The sequence below is a fragment of the Rutilus rutilus genome (assembly GCF_951802725.1).
Source record: "Rutilus rutilus genome assembly, chromosome: 10".
Lineage (NCBI taxonomy): Eukaryota > Metazoa > Chordata > Actinopteri > Cypriniformes > Leuciscidae > Rutilus > Rutilus rutilus.
This window is the reverse complement of record NC_140215.1, coordinates 40749555-40773851: the sequence shown is the minus strand read 5'-3', so window position 1 is coordinate 40773851 and position 24297 is coordinate 40749555. Positions and strand designations below refer to the sequence as shown.

At 39.7% G+C, this 24297-nt stretch overlaps 1 protein-coding gene across 2 annotated transcripts in view; it reads right to left on the bottom strand.

The window, feature by feature from the left end:
* Window positions 1-12554: 12554 nt before the first annotated feature.
* crfb4 (cytokine receptor family member b4) overlaps window positions 12555-24297 on the bottom strand; it is a 43100-nt gene continuing 31357 nt past the window's right edge. For both annotated transcript variants that reach the window (XM_084421126.1, XM_084421127.1), the window contains exons 8-11: window positions 17801-17955; window positions 15793-15934; window positions 13606-13760; window positions 12555-13525 (exon numbers count right to left, since the gene is read on the bottom strand). In XM_084421126.1, the coding sequence (XP_084277252.1) occupies window positions 13271-13525; window positions 13606-13760; window positions 15793-15934; window positions 17801-17955 (707 nt within the window). In that variant the 3' untranslated portion in view covers window positions 12555-13270. The remainder of the gene's footprint in view (window positions 13526-13605; window positions 13761-15792; window positions 15935-17800; window positions 17956-24297) is intronic.

Below are 24297 nucleotides of genomic sequence, written 5' to 3'. Positions count from 1 at the left end.
CTCCCTCATTACCTCCCTGAGTGTTCTGATGCCCTGTGTTGATGGCCCTTTATCTTCAAGTAGCATCTTGAGCACTGTCACACAGGGAATGATGCTGGATGCAGATGAATTATTGTAGCTCACCTCTAGTGTCACTTCCTCAATGGGTTGTATCAACCAAATTGGACACAATGTCCCACTGGTGAGCAGCTGGACATGTAAAACCGCTGTGTTCCCCAGAGTAGATGTTAAGAGCACGTTTTTGTTCCAGTGCCCTTTGCAGCATGTGGAGTGTTGAATTCCACCTTGTTGGGACTGCCTGAAGTTGTGCTCTGGTAGGCCAAGGTCCCTCTGGATGCTCTTTGGCTGGCCAAACCATCATTCACCACCAGCTGCAACATATGTGCTGTGCAGCTACGGTCTGGAATATCGGTGAGCCTCAAACCCTTCACCATGTTTGCGCCTTTGTCACGCAGGACCAGAGCTACAGGGTCTTTGGTAATTTCCCATTCCTCCAGCATGTGCAGGAATGTGTCTTTGATGTTTTCCCCTGTATGGGATCTGTGCATTACTCTTGTATTTAAAACAACCTGCCTTCTGTTCCATTCATTGTCAATGAAATGGCATATTAGGCTCATCATTGACTCGGTTGATCCTGACCAGCAATCTGTTGTAAAGGAGAGTGAGAATCCAGCCTTCTCTGGCTGGATTAGGGTTTTTATCTTGCTTACAACCCTTTCATAGATTTCTGGCAGCTTCTCAGTGTGGTAATACTTCTCACTTTTTAGTGCATATCGTGTTTTTTTTTGTTTCTGAAACATGTCATGTATTGTAGGCTGACATGTGGATGTTGCCCCCTGCTCAGATTCAGGCTTGTTTGTTTGTGCAGATTTATACAAGTCATTGTGATGAATCCTAAGATGGGACCACAGGTTTGAAGTATTAACACTTTTTGCCATTGTACCACCCATACTGACAACACCTTTACATGTATTGCACACCACCTGCAGGCATTAGTCTAGGCCACAGAGTGGTGCGCTCTGACAGAGGTGGCTGGATCAGAGCCAGATCGCGCATTTCAAAATTCAATTATTTTATCTGCAAATCGGTTTTGAAAATGGCCGATACCGACAACCATAAAAATGCTTAATCGGTCAACCCCTATAATGCATACATCAATATTGACACATTTTGAGGTTGTCATTCCACATACCAATCATCTTTCTTTTGCCTCTTCGCATAGCCATAGAGTCCATGTTAACAGTACGCTGCTAAGGTGATTACCTCAATGTGTGTTTTTGGACTTGGCGCGCTCCTCCTCCTCCTCCTCCTCCTCCTCCTCTTCTTCCTCTTCTCTGCTGACTGGTTCAGGTCGTATGACTGCAGAAGGTGTTCTCGTTCATAGCCTCATTTCCAAAAGGAGCTCTCTAGGGGCCTGGATTTCCAGTGTATTGTCAAAGTATGATATCTCTGTCAGAGTAAAGCGGGACATTTCTAAATTTCATTAAAAAATGTCATAATATTTTTGTTTGGAAGCATGATCCCAACCACAGACGTAATGGGGGTGGGTAGTGGTAATAAACAGCTAAAACCGATCGCTCTTAGTCACCCCATCCAGATGACGCCAAAGTATTTTGTTTTCAACCTTATATGTGCGACTGCAGTGCGAATAAGCCAGTTAAGAGCAATAGCTCAGAAATAGACACATTTTAATTACTTCAAATCACCCATGGAAGTTAAGTACACGATAATTATTCCCTGGACTCGATGACCGTGTCAGTGTCCTATCCATTCAGGCTGCCGATCAGTTTAACACATGCGCGTGCGTGGCGTGCACACTCAGACCACGTTTGGGCGTATCCTCAAAATTAGCGCCCAACTCCACAACCCCAAAGATGCAAGTGGAAGTTGCATTGGTAACTTTAAATTTAGAGAAAATCAAACATAAAAACATGCATTTAGGAAATAAAATATTGTCAATAACGGAGGGAAAGATAACCAAGAGGAGGACAGTCAAATTAATTAAATGGCTACAGAAAAAGAAGCTGTTGAAAAATAGAATAAGATGCAGGTTGTGTCAGAACAAGATGAAGTTAAAGAAGAAAGGCAACTCAGCAGACACAGGGTTTGTACACCTTTTCCAAGGTCAAATTCAAGCACTTTTCAAGCACTTTCAAGGTCCATTTTAAAGCTTTTTCCAGCACCTTACATCACCGTAAATTACATACCAATACATAGTCAAAATTATTATTTAGTGTTTTTATCACATTAAAAGAGATAATGCTATAAACAGCCAAAATTGTGTTCCATAATAGCAGAAGGATTTAAGCAAAACACAGGTTTTCTTTTATCACTGTCTAGTAGCATTGAGTGGGAGGATTTGAGGCAAATGACATGCAGCTGGGTCATTCTGTGTCAAATCAGACAAAATCCAGGAAACCAGTTGCTGCACCCTTTTAGATTTTTTATCTTAGACTTTGCTCTAAGTTTATGCTACAGTACCCTTAATGTCAGTCTTTTCACACTTTTTTCCAAATCTACTTGAAGACAGTGCAACAACAACCTGTAATTCCACTTTAACCCAGAAGACTCTAACAGTGCACAGGCACCTGCCTGATAAACAGCCTATATTAATTGAAAACAAAACAAAAATGTATTTCATTGCCAAGACATACATTTATCTACTGGAATAGAGCAGTGTAAATATTGCACAAGGCCATCCTCAACCTTACAGTAGGCTACTTGTATAACACTCCATCTGACACGATTTCTGTTCAGCAATCAACGGTTGTTGTTATGCACTGGGCTAACGTTAGTTAGTTACCGAAATAAACTGCCAGTGTGAAAGCACCCTCAGTCACTTAGCCTGCGAATTCCTAGCTAGCAGTAACTGGCGTAAACAAATAGGCGCTAACGTGTACAGTAGGCTACGTCAGTTTAGTTCGGACTGGCACGGTTCGCATGAAATATCGCTAATGTGAACATTGTCATGTGGACCCGGGTGCGCACTGGGGTACCAAACCCGAGACTACCTGGAGGAGGTTGTCTGAGTTCAGTTACTCCTGAACCGTGCCGTTGTACGTGTGAATGTGAAAGCAACACTGACTCGGGTGCGCACTTGTTCAGGAAGTAAAGTATCCTGTGCATGCGTTTTAGCTGATTATGATGTATTTAGTTAAATAAAACACATGTAAGGGATGATAGTGTTGAAGATTTACTTTGGATACGAGCGAGAGTGAGTCTGCAGTGTTTTCGCACATAGCGCGTGGAGTCAGGGCAACAAATGAATGGAAATCCACTGTCTCCTGCGTTTGCAATCAGCAGAAAGCCAAATGCGACACACAGTAAACCTGTGTTGTTCACTCAGCTGTGCATAATAGCACCAAATTAATAAAACAATATATTGACCCGCGTTCTGTTTCCTATCATGTCAATCTTTATCCAAAATTTAAGCACTTTTCAAACCTTGAAAACACAACATCAAAATTCAAGCATTTTCAAGGATTTCAAGCACCCGTACGAACCCTACAGACATCTACAGGTGGCAAGTTATGTGCATGGTTAAGTTTATTCATGAATGTTAATTTTATTTAACAATAAGATTATGTCCAGCAGTTTGAAATAATTTGATGCCGTTGATTTATCTATGCTGATACCAAAGACTATACAGCAGCACTCCCTGCTCTAGAAGCTTTCTTTGCTAGCAACATTGCTCTAATAAGCTAGTAGCAAGCTGTTGTATAAGTAGGTAGAGATATAAACCAAAGTATATAACTTAAATGTGTACATTTAGTAAATATTACTCCAGAAGAAATCTTGTATGGGATTATTATTTATCTCCATACTTCAACTTTTAATTTGGTTTGCAAGATAACGTTACTGTTTGCTGAGAGCCTGAACACTGCCACCACCACCAAGCTTAACCAGAGGTATCCTTCAAGACAGATTGCAATAAGTCTTCGAGTTATGCTGAATATGCTTTTTTTTCTTTTTTTTTCTTCTTTTTTATACTTTATTTTAAGGATTTTTCAAGTTAAAACACAGAACAAACAACACTGGCTCAGACTGTACACAAACAAGAAAGAAAGAAGAAAAAGGAAGAAATTAAATAATATACATTTGGTCCAGTATAGAAAAGTACATTAGTAAAAAGCTGCATAACAGTCTAGGTGTCCAGAAGGGATATGCAGCTTAAACCTTAGAGAAGTCACTGGGGGCCGACTGAGTTGTCAACTTGTCCAAATGCCCAAGAAATGAACCCCAAACAGCAGAAAACTTTTCACTAGAATCAGTCCTCAAAAGTCGGAGTCTTTCCATCTGTACGACAGAGATCATGTCCATAATCCACATCTGGAAGGAAGGGGGTGAGGGTGATTTCCAGGTTTTAAGTCTCTTAGGATTCTACACACTGCAGGGCTTAATGCTCAATTCCGTTTTTTTTTTTTTTTTTTGCAAGGCCGTTCACATTTCCAATTAAATGCGACCTTTTGTGATCTCTTGTGTGAACGTGAAATGACCCAGAAGTGACCGCATGCGCAAAAGAGTTCTCAACGGTCAACGACGTCACTTGTTGTTTGCGGAAGTAGCTAAACTTCAACTAACTGTGATTCACTCACACACACACACACACAAAACACACGAGCGCGCGCAGCGACCGTTACACAAGAGCCAGACAGCAGCCGCTGACCTATCTAATATCAGCACAAATAAGTTAACATAACGTTAGTCTACTCTTATTCACATTGGATATATAATGATGGTGGCCGTGGGCTTTTATTTATTTTTTTAATTAACGGGCTCGTCGAGGTCGACCCGTTCGGCAGATTTACCTCAGCTCGACGAATATGCAGTCCGTTTTCAAACCGACGACTACTTCAACGCAGACTTATGACGTTTGTCGCGTATCAATGACGTGCGGGTCGGATACATGCGACCTGGCCGGTCAGACTGAAGTCGCATTTCAAAAGATCGGATACGTATCGGATTTGGACCACATACCCAAGTGGCCTGGGTCGCATTTGAAAAGATCGGATCTGTGTCGTTCAGACTGTCATGAAAAGATCAGATACAGGTCGTATAGGGGCAAAAAAATCGGAATTGGGTCGTTTCAGCCTGCAGTGTGAACGTAGCCTTAGCCACGACCACGCCCAGCATTAGGGACTGTTGCAATGCTCCTGAAAGGCAGGACGTGCGCTCTGAGAAGCCAAAGAGGGCGAGTTCAGCATCCGGTGAAAGAGGCTTATTGTAAGCCTTGGAGTACGAGTCAAAAATGCTTGACCAAAATCCAAACAATAAAAGGCAAAACCAGAAAGCATGAGAAGCTGTTCCAAATAAACAAACAAATTTAGAAATAAGATGCCTAGAGTCAGGAGGATTAAAAAGAACGTCGAAAAAGACATGCTTCTCTGGGAGGAGTTCAAATTGACACATTTTGGACTTCACATAATTTCTGATTTGTAAATAGCGAAAAAAATGATCAAATCAAATTTCTCTCTTACCTGATCAAAAGATGCGAACCGCCCCTCAACATAAAGACCTTTAATGGAACCTAAGCCCTTCTTCCTCCAGACATGGTAAGTTCTATCAGACCATGGGGGTAAACAGGAATGATTGTAACAAATTGGCATATGAACAGAGGTCTCCGGCAGGGACAAAACTGTTCTCACCTGTTTTGAGATTTTGACTGAATTTTTCAAAACAAAACTTAATTTATTCAACTCTTTAGGCTTATCCAATTTGGAGAACAGCAGTGCCGTTAAGGAGGTGCCAAGAGCCAAGTTAGTCTCCATTTGTACCCACAAGGGGGCCTCGGGGGTCAGGTGACCCGGTGTCCCCTTCAGCCAGAACATTAAAGCCCTAAAATTGGCAGCCCAATAATAATGTTTAAATACTGGCATACCCAGACCACCTGAAGACTTGGATTTTTGTAGATGACTTTTAGAAATCCAGTGGGTCTTATAATTCCAAACATAAGACAGGATTATAGAATCCAGTTCCTTAAAGAAAGCAGAGGTAAGAAAAATAGGGAGATTTTGACAAAGATATAGAAATCTAGGAAGAGAAACCATTTTAATTTAATTTATACGGCCAATCATGGACAAAGGTAAAGTATTCCAATTCCCTATATTACTTTTGAGCTTAGAAAGAAACTCCACTGCTGTCATTGGAGTTTCATTGAAACGTCTGTCATCATTTACTCACCCTCAAGTTGTTCCAAACCTGTATGAGTTTATTTGTTCTGCTGAACACAAAGAAAGATATTTGGAGGAATGTTTGTAACCAAGCAGGTCTCATCCCTCATTGACTTCCAGAGTATTTTTTTACTACTATGGTAGTCAATGAGGGATGAGACCTGCTTGGTTACAAACATTCCTCCAAATATCTTTCTTTGTGTTCAGCAGAACAAAGAAACTCATACAGGTTTGGAACAACTTGAGGGTGAGTAAATGATGACAGAAATTTTTGGATGAACTATCCATTTAATGTTAGCCAAGACATTTTAAGCCTTCAACCAACATAAACAGCATACCATTTCTTATTGAATTTATATTTGCTAAACGCCTATTCTTTTTTCTTCTTAGGCTATGTAGGCTGCACGCTTCAGTCGTGCTGGGGTTTATAAACTGTATTACAGTCATTTTATTACCCCCCAAGAAAAATAACCCTTGCCATAACATTGTGGAATAAAATCATTAATATGAAATAAATGTTCAAATATATTTGATTTAATTTGGACAGTAAAACTCTCTTTTTTTTATTATTTAAAATGTGCCGTGTTGACTGTAATGAATAACGCATAACAGTGTGTTTACAGCGCTGGTTCACACACGCTCTTCGAAACGGTCGTATTAATAGTAAGATATTGTGTATAACATTTATTTAGTTTAAACTTTTTAATGGTATAGGTCGGATATAAAATCACATTGGTTTTAATAAAATCTGATAATATCTCTAACTTATGGATAACAGCAAAAACTTTATCAACCATGACTTAGTTTTATAACTAAAATTGAATAAATTGTTTAAATAAAATTTTATGCGGTAGTAAATAGATAAAAAATGTATACCATCAAAATGTAAAGATTTAATGTTTTATCCCTGTTTGTTGGTCAATTTACATATATTACGCTCTCTGTCATGTAATTTAGGTTAATTTTAGGATAATTTAATCCAATAGAGAAAATATTTCAGTGTAGACCATCAGAAAATAACCCAAGCCGTAGTTAATCTATTGCACATAACTATTTACTAACTAAAAAATAAACTAATAAATGGTAGAATAAGATCAATTTTGTTTTTAATCAAATTCTTTAAAAACGTTTGTTGATATACTATCAAACATTGTCAGTAAGGCTCTGATCTTCAGAAGGTGTCAGAATTGAGGTGTAATTTTTTGGGGGGTGCCTCTTTCTTTCACACTTTCAACCAGCCAGACAGGTTGGGTGAGTGTTGCTCCACAGGTAGGAAGGGAGGAAGGTAGGAACAGGGGGGTAATCGAGCGCTCGTCACCTGCTGTTAGCATCCCATTGACTCCCATTCATTTTGGCGTCACTTTGACAGCGAATAACTTTACATCTGAGGCGTTTAAAGACTCCATTTGTCCATGGTTTATTTCTAAAGAAACACGAAAATGTATAAAAGGCTCCATTACCTTGTAACTTCCGTTATGGCCCCGTAGAAGCAGTTTTTGTAAAAGTAGGCTAACGTTTGCGTCATAACCACGCGACTCTCTGGAAATTACCGTAGAGACAGGAAGAGAAGCTCGCAGGCAATCGGGGGGACGTGGAGGCATAAAGTCCGATAAAGTCAAGGGAGAAGCCCATAGAGAGTCATGACGTTGCTCCTGCTCCTAACTCATGGACAGATCCTACTCACGCTCTCCGTCTCTGCGAGATTCGGAAGGGAATGGTTCAGATTTCGTTTGGCACAGTTACTAGAAAACTTACAATTGTCAGGCAGGCTGCTCACGTCACATTCACGTCGTTAAGCTCAGTTAGAGTCTGCGCAGTACGCTCAGCCATCAGGAAGTTAAAGCTTCTAATTTGCTTCACTTCTCTCCGTTGAAACCTATGGGGTCGCTGTGTCCAGTTTATATACTGTCTATGGGTAGGAAGGGAGGAAGGAAGATTTAGCTTTCCCCCATTTAGTTTATTATGCTATTGATCTCACATCCCTGGTCAGTGTAGAGGCGTCAAAATGATCACATTTTGGGGTCTCCCAGCCAGACTGCATGGCACCAGATCCCTGTGATAGGAGACAAAATGTCTGATACTTTGATCAGTCAATAATAAAGACTAGTGGTGTTATATCCCAACATATGATTCTACCAAATACACACCACCACAGCCAAGATGGCAACATAAGGGAGACAGTTCGTCTGGGTCTTTGATGATTCAATAATAAAAGCTTTAAAGGTGTCCTAGGGATGCGCGGTATACTGGTACTGCAAAAATACCGGTATATATTATATTTCAAACGGTACAATATCATAATTTTGCTCAATTCGGTATTTGATGCGCTGCTGTTTCGAAGTTCACCTCTAGGCGGCAGTGCGCTACCCAAACTGACGCGTGTCACGCAAAACCGGCAAACGGTGAGAACGGAGGAACACGATGGATCAAACAGATGAAGCTCATTCTACACGCCCGAAATTAATAAATAAAGAGAGCAGTAGGAGTGAAATATGGCATTACTTTGCCTACAAAAGTAATGAGAAAGGTGAAGCAACAGACCTCAATGCACCACTGCTTTAAGATCAGAGATCGACAGGTGAGTCCATCATTCAAATGATTTAATTTAGACTTTTATTCACAACACTGATCAGCGCACATATATAAGAGCTTATCAATTAAATATGATACGGTAAACACGAAAGCTCAAATGTGCTTGCATGACACGCTAGAACCAATGAAGTTTAGGTCTCATAATTTTTGCACTTTCAAACAATCATATATAAATTGAATTTGAATGAATAAAGCGATTAGTGATATTAATTTCAGTATTAGTGATAGTAAAATGAATGGCATATCACTGCCTCTGTGGCGACCCCTAGAGGAATCAGCCGAGAGAGAAAGAGTAATAGTAGTAATATGAATATTACTAATATGAATGTTAGAATAACACTTTACAATTAAGCTACATTTGTCAACATTCATTAGGTAACCTGACCTAACAGTATTATATAATTTATTAATCTAGATCAATCAGTAATTATTATTTAAATATACTAATACATGTTTTAGCATGTTAACATTACTTTATGCAATGCATTAAACTAATATGAACCCAAACAGTAACCAAACAGTAACCAAACCAAGATGAATAAATGCTATAAATGTTGATAATTCTCTGTTGATGTATGACAGCTAATGGTTTACATGTCATTTCATTATTATATTATTCTATATTAATCTATTATTATAGATATTAACCTATTTTAATTGTATCATTTCAGGTTTTTTTTTTTTTTCAAAATCTAAATTTAACCTACTGTATGTTCCCTGACTGTAGGTTGTTTTTTTGTTACATTTTGATACTTTTTGTTTGCACATTCGGTACTGTAGAGTTTCAAGCAGTGCTTTTTAATAAAATTGTTTCAATTCACTTAAATTTTGAGGCTGGTTATTTGTCACCTGTGGTATCGATTTAGTATCGATACCGAGGTATTAGGTTCTGGTACCGTACCGAAACCAAAATTGTAGTATCAAGCCATCCTATAGTCCATCCTATCCTTTAATGGTTTGATAATTCAGCCAACACATTGCAAACCAAATACCCAATAACAACACCACGAGGAAGGGGGTCCTGGGCGCCCATGTCCTGATGGAAACATTCTTCATTTTCAGTTTAGCAGCAGCACTGCATACATCTCAATTTAACTATGGGGATTATTTATCCGCAATGCTCCTAATTTCTTAAAGCTCATTTGTATCATTTCATTTTCACAAAGGCATTATGGTTTGTAGCATTCTGAAAACAAAAACCACTGGCATATTTCATCTGCTCAGAAAAATTCAAAGAGCTGTGGCCTTTAACCAGCTAGAGACAAAAAGGCCGCCTCATTTCACCGGTGGTAAGTTCACTTCGACTCACGTTTAAAAGATTAAAACTAACTTTAAAATACTTATGCTTAATAAAATTAAAGGGGTGGTTTTAGTGTGTAATGTTGCTGTTTGAGCATAAACAACATCTGCAAAGTTACAACGCTCAAAGTTCAGAGCAAAGGGAGATATTTGCTTTTAAAGAAAACGTTTTTTAAGGACTACAACAAACGGCTGGTAGAGACTACACCACATTCCTCCCGGGTTAGTGACATCACAAACACTAAAACGTACATAAACCCCGCCCCCGGGAACGCAATTTATAGATTATCAAGACAGAATATGCTAATCAAGATAACTAGAAGAGAACTACACATCAGCTTCATAAATTCATCAACTAACCATTCAGAAAGGTTGTCTACATGTTGTCACTTCTTCTTGAGTCCCTCCATCTTTCTGACTTCAGTTTGAACATAAAAGGCTAAAAGTTTTTGAAATTTTCAGTGCGTGTGTGTGTGAGGTAAAAGGACACAAGCTGTTGAAGCTCCGCCCCCTGTGCCAGGAGCAGCAGCTCATTTGCATTTAAAGGGACAGACACAAAAAAAGTGACAATTTTAACATGCTATATAAAAATATCTGTGGGGTACCTTGAACTAAAACTGTCATGGTTCATGAATTCACTGTCTCTTCCTTGTCTCGTGTGATTGTGTAGTGCGTATGATTAGTGTGGGTGTGTCCTCTGATCACCGCTGATCATCAGCGCCAGCTGATTCCACTCTACTCAGCTATATATTCTCAGTGACTGGTGTCTTGTGTTGTCAGATCGTTGTGGTGTTTCCGGTGTTTGTTCCTGTTCCCGTTTGGCATTCTCTCATGGTCTCATTCCTGTTGGTTTTTGTTCGTTGTGTCTTCGCCTCCGTTCTTCGCCTTCACTCTCTGGAACTGGACTCGTCATTCATCCACCATCCACCTTCAGCCTGGTTGCCCGTCGAAGTCCCTGCGTCACTCTCCCGCCCCGTGTGTCGTATTTTATGTGGACCTGACCTTCTCTGTTTATTCTCGAATAAACATGATTTGACCTGCTTTTGCCTTCTCTCTTTCCGTTCATGACAAAAACTTCACAAACACTCTGGGGACAACAAAGACTTATTTTTCATCTTGTGAAAAGGACATTATATCACCCCTTTAATCTTATTTCATATAATATGAACTATTATTCACTATTTTATGTTTCATTTATCAGCAATGCTTATTATTTCATAATATATATTTATATAGCATTATATAGCAGCCATATCACCCTGTAGCCCAAGACTGGTTGCCCACTGAAGCTAAGCAGGGCTGAGCCTGGTTAGTACCTGGATGGGAGACCTCCTGGGAAAACTAGGTTGCTGCTGGAAGAGGTGTTAGTGAGGCCAGTAGGGGGCGCTCACCCTGGGGTCTGTGTGGGTCCTAATGCCCCAGTGTAGTGACGGGGACACTATACTGTCAAAGAGCACCGTCCTTCGGATGAGACGTAAAACCGAGGTCCTGACTCTCTGTGGTCATTAAAAATCCCAGGATGTCCTTTGAAAAAGAGTAGGGGTGTAACCCCGGCATCCAGGCCAAATCTGCCCCTTGGCCTCTGTCCATCATGGCCTCCTAATCATCCCCATATACTGATTGGCTTCATCACTGTCTCCTCTCCACCAGTAAGCTGGTGTGTGGTGGGCGTTTTGGCGCAATATGGCTGCCGTCGCATCATCCAAGTGGATGCTGCACATTGGTGGTGGTTGAGGAGATTCCCCCCTTCCATATGTAAAGCGCTTTGAGGTCTCAGAAAAAGCGCTATATAAATGTAACGAATTATTATTATTATTATTATTATTTCTATAAACTCATTTGTGCCGTTTAATTCTCAGACATTATGGACGGTTGTAATCCGAAAACAATTCAAAGAGCTGTGGACTTTAACCAGATAGAGAGAAAAAGACAGTCTCATTTCATCGATGGTAAGTTCACTTCGACTCATGTTTAAAAGATTAAAGCTAACTTTAAAATACTTATGCTTAATAAAATTAATCTTATTTCATATAATATTAACTATTATTCACTATTTTATGTTTTATTTATCAGCAATGCTTCTTATTACTTTAAACTCATTAGTGCCGTTTCATTCTCACACAGACATTAAAGCCTCCGACCCTTTGTCTCTTCTGATAATAAATTCAATGACCTGGGGTCGCTAATCAGCAATCATAAAAACACATCCTGAAAAAACATTCACTTCCTTATCGCATAACAGATGGGGTCCTAAACACACAAAGACTCGGAAACGGAAGGTCAAAAGGTGCCAACGAACATCTGGTGGTCATAAACCAAATGTGACACAAGCTACCATATAAACCACTAGGGTGAGTTTGATATTCTCTTTGTAGCATTGCATGTATGGATTTCTACACTGTACACCAATCTAACCAGTTAGTGTAAATATTAATAAATTAACCTTTTTAACATTCTATTGTTCAGCTAGCAATGATTCACAGTTACTGTATGTAGGTTTTAAAATATATATTTTATTTATCAAGTTCAGTGAGAGGGAGATGACCTTTTGTTAAACTATAAATCTTCCTTTCTATACCATTTACAGTGTATGTAAATGGTCACTTCAGACCGAGGCAGGGTAGGGGAGCTTTCTGCGCTCGTCTTCAGGAGAGAGTTTAGGCAGGGCCGGGTTACCAGGGTGGAGAAACTACAGGAGAAAAGTCTCTTGAAGTGTCCAGTGGTCAGGGCCATAGCATGACCCCACAAGCATGCACAGGGATCCAGAGTGGTGCCTCACAAAGTTGAAGACTACAGTGCAGGAATTCCTGCAGGATAGTCAGTTGGCAGGAGTCTCAGCTGGTTAGGAAAAATATAGTATAAAGAGAGTAGAAGCCGATAGGTCACTGTGTGTCCTCTAATATTGGCACATTACGAAATTGAACACATTAGTAATTACTTATTTAATTCTCTCATTGCAGGTGATGTGATCGTCCAACAGTTTGAGATCTTTCTCTCTTTCTCTTCTTGCCCTCAGTCTTTTGAGACTGTCTTTGGTTCACTGCAGTTTTAAGGAGAAAATACTCAGCAATGGTGTCGACTTATGAATTTACATATGGTTTGTCTTAAGGCATATTAAAAACACCACATAGACACATAAACAACATTAAAAGCTGGATTTCCACCACAGGGGGACTTTAAATACATATGGTTTGGTATCAAAACAGTCTCTATTCAGCAAGTAAATGCTGCTCTTCTGATGTGGTGCTGGCCGTTGCAGATTTCTCCTCGCTTCTCTGTGTAACGTCTGCTCCGGTACAACACTCATCCTTCTCTGTCTGAATCCCGGATCCTTCCATCTGCTGTTTGTCCTGAGAGCTGTCCGGCTCCGTCTGCAATATCCTCAGCTCATGAAAGTGCTCCTTCAGCTGAGTGCTCTCCTGCATGGCTGAAAGTATGGGCGGCTGGGACTGTTGTGACAAAAACTGTGGAGAAAACAGACAGAGAGAATGTCAGTAACACAAAACGGTTCACAATCCATTACCTCTTCTTACCCGTGCATTACCTGTTTGAGGTTCTCTGGCAGTTTCGTATCAGGGAAAATAATTCTGCAGACTTTATAACTGTACCACATAGCCAGAAAGATCAGGACAATACTGACTAACACCACCAGAAAACTGACCAGGAGCACGACTGCTATGAACCAGGGCTCGACCTCACCTGAGCAGAAACAGAAATCATGTTACAGGATGCTGAGATTGACCATGTTTGCACCAATAATGTGATTATTAATGTGAGTTAAACACAATAAGATGTTTTCATGATGGGAGCAAACCTCTTCACTTCACTTCAACCTTTTACCGCCATTATTTACATGCAAAAATGATGCCCTCACATACAGTTGGTGTTACTGGCCACTGTTTTAATCTACTCACACCAAATGCAAAACAGATTTCTATGGACGCATTTAATTTTTTTGCTTATGCGCCTAAAATGTCTTCATTCTGATGAAGGGTGTGGATTTTGGAATAAACTACTGCTTCAATGTATATCTAATGAGTGATTATAAATCAAGGTATTAATCAATATTTTTCCTTCTAAACATCACATCAGTTGGATGACTTTTCTAGGCTTGTGAGATTGTACTTTGTTACAGAAGTGATCACTGAAATGTTCTTTTCATGTATTCTCTAATGTCTGTATTTGATATGAATGCAGTAACAGTGCTTGCTCATTTAGCCCGGCTTCCAGAAATGAAATATGGAAAAAGGTTCTGAGTTTGAGAAATGTCTTCAACATGTGTCAATACATTCATCTGTTTTTCAAGGGTACCCTGATAGCTATGGTCACAGGGGTCATTGAGGTCTATAGGTTAAGGCACCATATCTCAGTTAAAGCCTTACTTTACTGTGTTATATTAAAGTGTCCTCTCCTAGAGAGAAAGAACGCATTGTCTTGATGTTTTGAGACGACTCTCCTGTTTATAGTTAGAGCCTGACCAAATCTAACCTTGGAAAAGCTGTGTGTGTGTTAGTCTTCTTGCTTACATGTTAAGGAACCACTGGCGTTATTGGAGATTGACTGAGTCGTTATTCTGGACAGGCTGGTGCCCAATAACCCAAATCTGCGACCTGGAAGGTCACGACGTGCCTAACTTCAGGTTGCGAGTGTCAGCTGCATAATCGATGGAGATATGCTATCTGTATATGAGTGGAAAATTACTATGTTTATCTGTTTCAGTAACACTTTACAATAAGGTTTATTAGTTAACATTAGTTAATGTATTAACTAACATGAACTAACCATGAGTAATACATTTGTTACAGTATTTATTCATCTTTGTTAACGCTAGTCATTCATTGTTTGTTCATGTTAGTTCACAGTGCATTAAATAATGTTAACAAGATTTTAATAAAGTATTAGTAAATGCTGTATAAGTGCAGTTCATTATTAGATCATGTAACTAATGCAACTAATGAACCTTATTGTAAAGTGTTACCTCTATTTCTTAGCCAATCAGAAACTTTCAACCTGAAGCAAGGACATAGCTTAGACCTTGGTGAGGGGTATAACTGCTGTGTGTGTGTGTGTGTGTGTGTGTGTAGGGTATAACTGCTGTGATCTGTGTAACTGTAAGCAGGGCAGTCTACGAACTCCTGTGTGAGTCTTTAACCTGAGTTCTTCCTGATGAAACTGCAAACTAGCTTCAGTAAAACTTTTCTTCAATTTATTATAATTCTGACCCCGGGTCTTCATTCATCATATCTGGTTCTGGGCCTGACTGTAAATCCCCTTACACCAACGTTTTCGACCATCAATATACATTATATTCATGTCATGCAACCTTGTCAACATCAACTCAGTTTCTTCAGCACCCCAAAATACAATGCCTTCTTTACAGCGAATCTGCACATGAAAACATCATTTGTGTTTGTCACAAGCACACTTCGATCAGAGTGGAACAGATGCCATTGAAGTGTTTACATGCCTGTTTATTGATTAAAATCTGCATAAACACCACATATTGTACTATGATTATCGTAACTATGATTATGAGCTTAACTGCATCTATTTGATCGAAGTATTGTGTTAACATGAGGTAAAGTTTGCAATATTGCCTAAATCTCATTATAATCTCATTATGAGGATGCATGCAAATGTAGCCTTTTAGAGAACATCACAATAACTCAATCAGTAAATGTGTAAAGCACAACTGAAGAACACAAACTGGTTTATATGGGTGAAAGCTTACTGCTGGGTGAGTTGGTTACACAGGTCATGTTGCTGAACTGGCTTGTTTTTTTATCGTACAAAACCGCCACTTCGACGCAGTAGTTCACCAAAGGCTCCAGATTTGGTAACATAACTCTGTTCTGCTCTTTTATTAGTTCTTCCTGTTGAGAATAAACAACAAAGACACACTGAGCATGAAATGGCCTGACTTATGTAACTGTGATTTACTCAACAAAATTATAAACGCTACACTTTTGTTTTTACCCCCATTTTTTCATGAGCTGAACTCAAAGATCTAAGACTTTTTCTATGTACACAAAAGGCCTATTTCTCTCAAATATTGTTCACAAATCTGTCTAAATCTGTGTTAGTGAGCACTTCTCCTTTGCCGAGATAATCCATCCACCTTGTGAGGCATATCAAGATGCTGATTAGACAGCATGATTATTGCACAGGTGTGCCTTAGGCTGGCCACAGTAAAAGAACACTCTAAAATGTGCAGTTTTTACTGTATTGGGGGGGGTCCGGAAACCAGTCAGTATCTAGTGTGACCACCATTTGCCTCATACAGTGCAACACATCTCCTTCGCATAGAGTTGATCAGGTTGTTGATTGTGGTCTGTGGAATGTTAGTCCGCTCCTCTTCAATGGCTGTTGCTGAAGTTGCTGGATATTGGCAGGACCTGGAACATGCTGTCGTATACGCCGATCCAGAGCATCCCAAACATGCTCGATGGGTGACATGTCCGGTGAATATGCTGGCCATGCAAGAACTGGGATGTTTTCAGCTTCCAGGAATTGTGTACAGATCCATGCAACATGGGGCCGTGCATCATGTTACAGCATTGAATGGCGTAGCATACTCACCGGACATGCCACTCATTGACATGATAGTCGTGGATGAATGGCACAACAATGGGCCTCAGGATCTCGTCACGATATCTCTGTGCATTCAATATGCCATCAATAAAATGCACCTGTGTTCGTTGTCCATAACATACGCCTGCCCATACCATAACCCCATCGCCACCGTGGGCCACTCGATCCACAACCTTGACATCAGCAAACCGCTCACCCACAGACACCATACACGCTGTCTGCAATCTGCCCTGTACAGTGAAAACCGGGATTCATCCGTGAAGAGAACACCTCTCCAAAGTGCCAGACGCCATCGAATGTGAGCATTTGCCCACTCAAGTCGGTTACGACGACAAACTGCAGTCAGGTCGAGACCCCGATGAGGACGACGAGCATGCAGATGAGCTTCCCTGAGACGGTTTCTGACAGTTTGTGCAGAAATTCTTTGGTTATGCAAACCGATTGTTGCAGCAGCTGTCCGGGTGGCTGGTCTCAGACGATCTTGGAGGTGAAGATGCTGGATGTGGGGGTCCTGTTACACGTGGTCTGTAGTTGTGAGGCCGGTTGGATGTACTGCCAAATTCTCTGAAACGCCTTTGGAGACGGCTTATGGTAGAGAAATGAACATTCAATTTACGGGCAACAGCTCTGGTGGACATTCCTGCAGTCAGCATGCCAATTGCACGCTCCCTCAAAACTTGCGACATCTGTGGCATTGTGCTGTGTGATAAAATTGCACATTTTAGAGTGGCCTTTTATTGTGGCCAGCTTAAGGCACACCTGTGCAATAATCATGCTGTCTAATCAGCATCTTGATATGCCACACCTGTGAGGTGGATGGATTTTCTCGGCAAAGGAGAAGTGCTCACTAACACAGATTTAGACAGATTTGTGAACAATATTTGAGAGAAAAAGGCCTTTTGTGTACATAGAAAAAGTCTTAGATCTTTGAGTTCAGCTCATGAAAAATGAGGGCAAAAACAAAAATGTTGCGTGTATGTTCAGAGTAGATATCTTATCCTTTTTAGTTTGCTATTGAATTTGTACTTCACTCGTGTCCCAATGTCCATGTAAATCAGCATCCTTCACATGCGCAGAAATGTGTTTGATCTGTTGTACAGATGTAGCCTGACCAGCACAAAAACTTTAGAAACCATTGCATTCATTACCTTTTTAGCCTCTCCTTCTTTCCAAAAACGGATGAGGTATAAAACCTGTGTAAAGACATCCCTCAAGTTTCTTCTTCTAATTGGAGGATCAGTGATGTCAACTTCGGTTTGTCCTTTTCTGCTGCTCAGTTCGACATGAGGAGCGCTGATCTCAGCTGCACAGACAGGGCAATGCTTTATTATACACGTATAACAATAAAATATATTAAATAAAATAGTTAAATAAAAAAATATTTGTTATGATTATTAATCAAATGCACTGTTTGATATACAGTGCATTCAGAAAAAGTCAGCTTTTTGTTGCAGTCTTATGCTAAAATGCTGTATTTTTTTTCATTCCTCATTCAGTAACCCATAATGACAAAGCAAATGACAGATGTGTGATGATTTTGTAAAAAAAAAAAAACACAGCAACATTGAAAAAGTGAAATGTCACATTTACACAAGTAATCAGACCCTTAATATTTAGCTAAAGCACCACTGGTAGCAATAACCAGTAAATCCAGTAAATTCAATGATTTTCAATAAAGTAGTTCAGGCTCAGGTGTTTTTGGGTATGATGCCGTAATATCTGTGGATTTTCTGCCACTCTTCTCCTCAGATCCTCTCAAGCTCTGTCAGGTTGGATGGGGACTGAAGTTGGAGATCCGTTTTCAGGTTTCTCCAGAAATGTTCGACTGGGTTCAAGTCCGGGATCTGGCTTATCTACTCGAGGACATTCACAGAGTCGTTCCTAAGCCACTCGTCTGTGAGCATAAATCCCAGATCGGTGGAGTGATGCAGGGACGTTTGTCCTTGTGCAAGTTAGATTCTCCCAACTCTACACATGATCTCTGGAGCTCAACAGATTTTTAGTCGCCTCTCTTAACAAAGACCTTCTCCCTCAATCACTCAGTTTCTCTAGATAGAAAGGGTTCTAATTGTTCCAAACTTATTCTACTTATAAAGGCCACTGTGCTCTCGGGAACCTTCAATACAGCAGAAATATTTATCAGTCTTCACCAGATCTGTGCATCCACACAATCCTGTCTCTGAGCTCTGCAGGCATTTTCTTTTGACGTAGGGATTTGCAATCTTCGCAAAATTTCACATCACGATCCCATAACAAACAATCATGATCTGAATCGCGATCTTCCCAATTTGAGGTGTACTACTGAGAATATCCAGACTGGAACAAGCCTATGGACTTATCTATTTGCATAATTTAAAGCATAGTATTGCATTAAACAATCAGTTGTCAAAATAGTCATTAAACTAGTGGTTGACCGATATAGTTTTTTTGCCAATATCTTAAAGAGAAGGATGGCCGATATAAAGTCAATATATTTGAATATAGTCAAAGTCGACACTTAAAAAGGTAATGGTACCAGTCTTTCTGCAGCACCGGGTGTATTTCATTTCATTATAACCAACAAAGTACAAACACAAGGTAAATAAGAGGTTCATTGTGCAGTATCGACAAGTGTTGTGATTATAACGGGAGTTTTCACTCAGTCAGTGCTCTCGCAATACGGCTGATCTGAACTGATATCAGCTTCACTGATTACTAAGGCAGCGCTCTTTGATTGCTTTCTAATATAACCCATTCATAATTTAAATTAGGGATGCACGATATATTGACCACATATCGATATCTGGCAATAAATGGTCATTTTGAATGTTATCGTAATCGATCCAATAAAAAAAATTAGGCCGATATAATAACCCCCTATGGCAGTGATTCCCAAACTGGGGGGTGCAGAGTTATAACAAGGGGGGGCACGGCAATTGAATTGAATTGAAAAATTGAATTGAATTGAAATATCTTTAATGTCCCCAAGGGACAATTTGGTTCACAACAAGTAGCCAACACTCGCACAAAAGCACATAAAACCATGAGATAATAAATATGTAAAAAACATAAATACTCATGTACCTATAGTTTGTTGAGAAACCCAACAGCTAACGGTACAAATGATCTCAAATATCTGTTGGACCTGGCACGCTTTCGGTAGGTATACCTCCTTCCTGATGGTAGGAGGCAAAACTCAGAGTGTAGTGGGTGAGTGATGTTAGCCAAAATGGCCATTGCCCTCTGTGTAGCTCCGGCCTTGTACATATGCTCAATACTGTTGAGATAAGTGCCAATTATTTTCCGACATATGCTTACAGTTTTTCCCAATCTGTTTTTGTTAGTTACAATCAAATTGCCAAACCAACAGATCATAGCAAAGGTTAAAATTCACTCAACGAAGGATGAATAAAAAGCTTTCAGAAGTGATCTATCAACATTAAACCCATTCAACTTTCTTAAGAAAAAATGTCTCTGATTAGCTTTTTTACATATATAGTCTGTATTGGTGTCAAAGTTCAGTTTATCATCTAAAATGGTGCCCAAATACTTGTATTGGCTTACCACATCTACCTCTATGTCATTAATCAAAGTTGAAGCTGTAGTTGGAGGATTACGGCGAAAGTCAATACACATATCTTTGGTTTTAGAGACATTGAGGTGGAGATATGAGTCCTTGCACCATGAGATACAATTGTCCAAAACTGGTCCATGGCCCTCCTCGTGATCCTGCAGAAGACTAATTATCACAGAGTCATCCGCATACTTAATAATATGCCTTGATTCAAACATACTCTGACAGTCATTGGTGTAGAGCACAAATAAAAGTGGTGACAAAACACACCCTTGAGGTGACCCTGTTGAACACATGAGGACCTTAGACAGAGTGTTATTTACCCGGGTCCTCTGTGACCTCATAGTTAGAAAATCAACCAGCCAGCATATTGTACCAAAGTCAATATCAGGAAATTGCAAGTCTGTGAGCAAGAATATGGGGCTGCATACAGTTAAACACTGATGAAAAATCAACAAAACACAAGCGTGCATGTGTCTTCTTGCCCTCTAAATGTCCAGTAACAAAGTCCAGCAGTGTTGCTGTGGCATCCTCAACCCCCTTACTTGAGTCATGCAAAGTAAACTCCTCCTTACAATACGCTCAAAACCCTTCATCACCAGAGATGTCAGAGACACAGGACGATAGTCATTCAGCATCTTTGGAGAGGGAACTTTTGCTGGAACCACTACTGATTCTTTCCATATCCCTGGGACTTTTCTTTGTGATAGTGAGAGTTGGAAAATAAATGTAAAAATACTGTTCAGAAACAGAGCACAATTTTTAAGCAATCGGCCACTGATGCGGTTAGGCCCCTGGCTGTTCCTTATGCTCATCTGCTCGAGAGTCTTCCAGACATCTATCTCACCAATCAAAATCTGACTTCCCTCAGACTCAATTCTGAATTCAGCCAGATCATCATTAAATTCATGAGAGTCAAATCTTAAACAAAACTGATTCAGCTCCTCCGCCAAACCAGAGTCTTCTTCCAAAGGTTTGTCAGATGTAGCTACCCCTTTTTTCTAATCACTCATTCCCACCATGGCCTTACCACAAGGCAAAGGAATAGTGTCAAAGAATATAGAAAGATGTTTCAGCCCAATTTCTTATGAATGGGAGAAACTGCAACGTGTAATACGGTGGATCCGTTTTTTTCTGTCATCCTTTGGTAGGCGTTACATTATATCATAGGTCACTAACAGGTCCGGACCCAGAAGCTGTCCAATACGGACCCGGACCTACAGCCAAAACCATATAGGCGTTTTGTCCACAAACTAAAGTCCTTTGAACAAAAACACAATAACAAAAAAAAAGCACAAAGCCTTTCTTTAAAGTGAATTTCGTTTTGTATTAATTGTATCTTAATTTTAATCAATGTTTCATCAACCAATTGCCTGGATTTAATAAATAAGAAATGGAGCGGCATTTACTACAAAGAGCCGTAGTTAACTGACAAGCTGAGCCATATCGCATTCAAATCGCGGACGTATCGCCAGCGATTATTAATGCGATATGGCTCAGCTTGTCAGTTAACTACGGCTCTTTGTAGTAAATGCCACTCCATCTGAAAGCAGGTGATGGCAATTTACTACTAATCAAGGAACCGGCTTTACTGACGAGATGCGCATAACAATCTCACGATTTAAATCGCCCAGCCCTACTGTTGAGTCAAGATGTGAAACAGAAAAGGGGACATTTTTCCTCCTATTTTATTTTTCTGAAGTTAAGCACTTTTTTTGAACATGCACAATTTTCACATTTTATTTATTTTCTTATTTTGAAATGCAGCCCTACTTTTATATAGTTAATGAGAGAACAATTATACATATCTACAGTCATTCATATATGTTCAGTTCTATGTTATGGGACAATAAATATTGTAAAAAAGTTTTAGAATTTTACTGAATTCATTTGATTTGTCAGTCAGGTATTGATTACATGCAGATGTTGATACAACTATAGGCTACTTGAATATATATCACACTAAATAGTTAGACATTATGATCTTCCGGACCTTTGCTTCAAGAAATTTTCTCTCTCTTTAAATTTTAGTTGAATACCCCTGCATTATATGATGAAGTCTTAATGATGCAAATGCTTTTAAACCATTCAAGCCAAGGCAAACTGAACGCGCTGTCTGTGACACACACACACGACGCACAAAAAAACGCATGCCAGATTCGAGATCTCTTTCGGCTTGAAGCTGAACGAACACTACCACACACAATTATGTTAAGTTATGTTTTTTTTACTGCGCATGTGCGAAGAGCACCTTTAATGGGTTAGCGCGTTTTTCTTTTTTGGTTGTTCAGTATGGCGTCCTATGAGAGGAAGAGCGGCTGTGTTGAATGTGATGGAACAATAAAGAGTTTACTGTCAGATAACAGTTGTAGTTATTGAGTCAACAATTATGCCAAAATGTCCATTTTGTCGAGTATCCTCATAGGAGCAGACTGAGCAGTCTTAAATGAGTTAAAGGGATACTTCACCTCTGGAAAGATGAATGTGTATTGTGTACTACTCATCTTTCTCCACAGAATAAGAACCCGATAGCTTAGCTTCCAAAGAAAGACGGCTGATACTGTTTGTGCATTCTGTGAGTGAGATCCCACCCTCTATGGGCGGGTTGAAAACATTCGGGACAGCCCCTACTACTGGCTGTAGTCTCTCGCCTCTGGCCAAAAAATCCTCTGATGACGCAAAATGACGATTTTTGCGTCATCGGAGAATTTTTTCCAGACAAAAAAAATACATAAATCTCTCATCTCAGGGGGATATGAGGGAGGAAAGCACGGTAATTCGAAAATACTACAGGTTTTCTACTGATACAAAGCTTAATGCTAAATCCTGAAGTATCCCTTTAAATAAAGTCTTTAATGAACAAAGAGATATGAGAGAGAATGAGGCGCGTGTGAGATCCGCGTATCTGTCAGCAGCGGCTGCTCTTAAAGGGACAGCAGCCACTAATGCTGTCTGTCAGAAAAGTTAATCAAAGAACAATAAGGAACAGAGAAAAACACTCACTGCTCTTGACTAAAGAACTTTTGTAACTTTAATAAGGATTAATCTATATAATTTAAAATGTATGCAGTGCAAACTGTTTGATAACTTTATTCAATTTCTGATGCACAGCTAAATCAGTTGTAACAGTAATTACTGTTTATTGAATTACAATGTTTCAATAAAGTTTTAAATAGATTACAATTTCTCAAATAAATCCTCTACAGAGCATCTTTATATAATTGCATGTAAGAGATGGGGGGGCTTGAAAGGCAACAAACTACATTTTTGGACCTCAAACCGCCCCTTACATTTTTTTTAAATAAATTTCTTTAAATATATAATATCACCTGACATGTTTGTTCACTGAAATGAGGGGCTGAAGTGGGTGTGACCTTTTGTTTGGGGGTGGAGCAGTCCTTTCATGAAGCAAAGCCACATTGTACACGGTCCCACCAATTGGTAAGATAAATAAGATAAGATTTTTTATTTATTGTCTCCTATTGGAGAAATTCGTCTTGGGCATTCGAGAGAACAATGGTGAATAATTGAGTATAACACACACCCAACACACAGTTAACCTACACAAAACATGCTCATAATTATCCCATCCAGAACTTCAATTAACATAATTATCCCATCCAGAACATCCAGAATTCGCCTAAGTTACACTACGCCATAAAAGTAGGTACTCTTTTTGTGAAGAAAAGGTATTTACTTTTGAATGTGTAGCAAAAAGTAGGCAAGCTTTGGGACATACTACTTCGTCATCTTTATCGGACGGATCTGTCGCGTGCATCCTGTCACGTAAACTGCCCTGTCAATCATCTTGTCACAGTTCAAATCCTCTATTAAATCGAATTTAATTTCCTACCGTTTCAGAGAGAAATGTAGTAGCACGTTCATCTGCCAGTGGGTCTTTCATGGAGACTGTCCTCATGTGTTTGCAATTTGAATATAATAATGCATTTAAAAGTTGGTGGCTTCACCAACGGACGTTGCTCAAATGCCTCTGGGTGCAATTGGATAGACCTAAAACCAATCAGAGCGATCATCATCGTGTAAAGCCCGCCTCAACGTTTCTGATTGGTGCCGCGATTTCGACGGATTAGA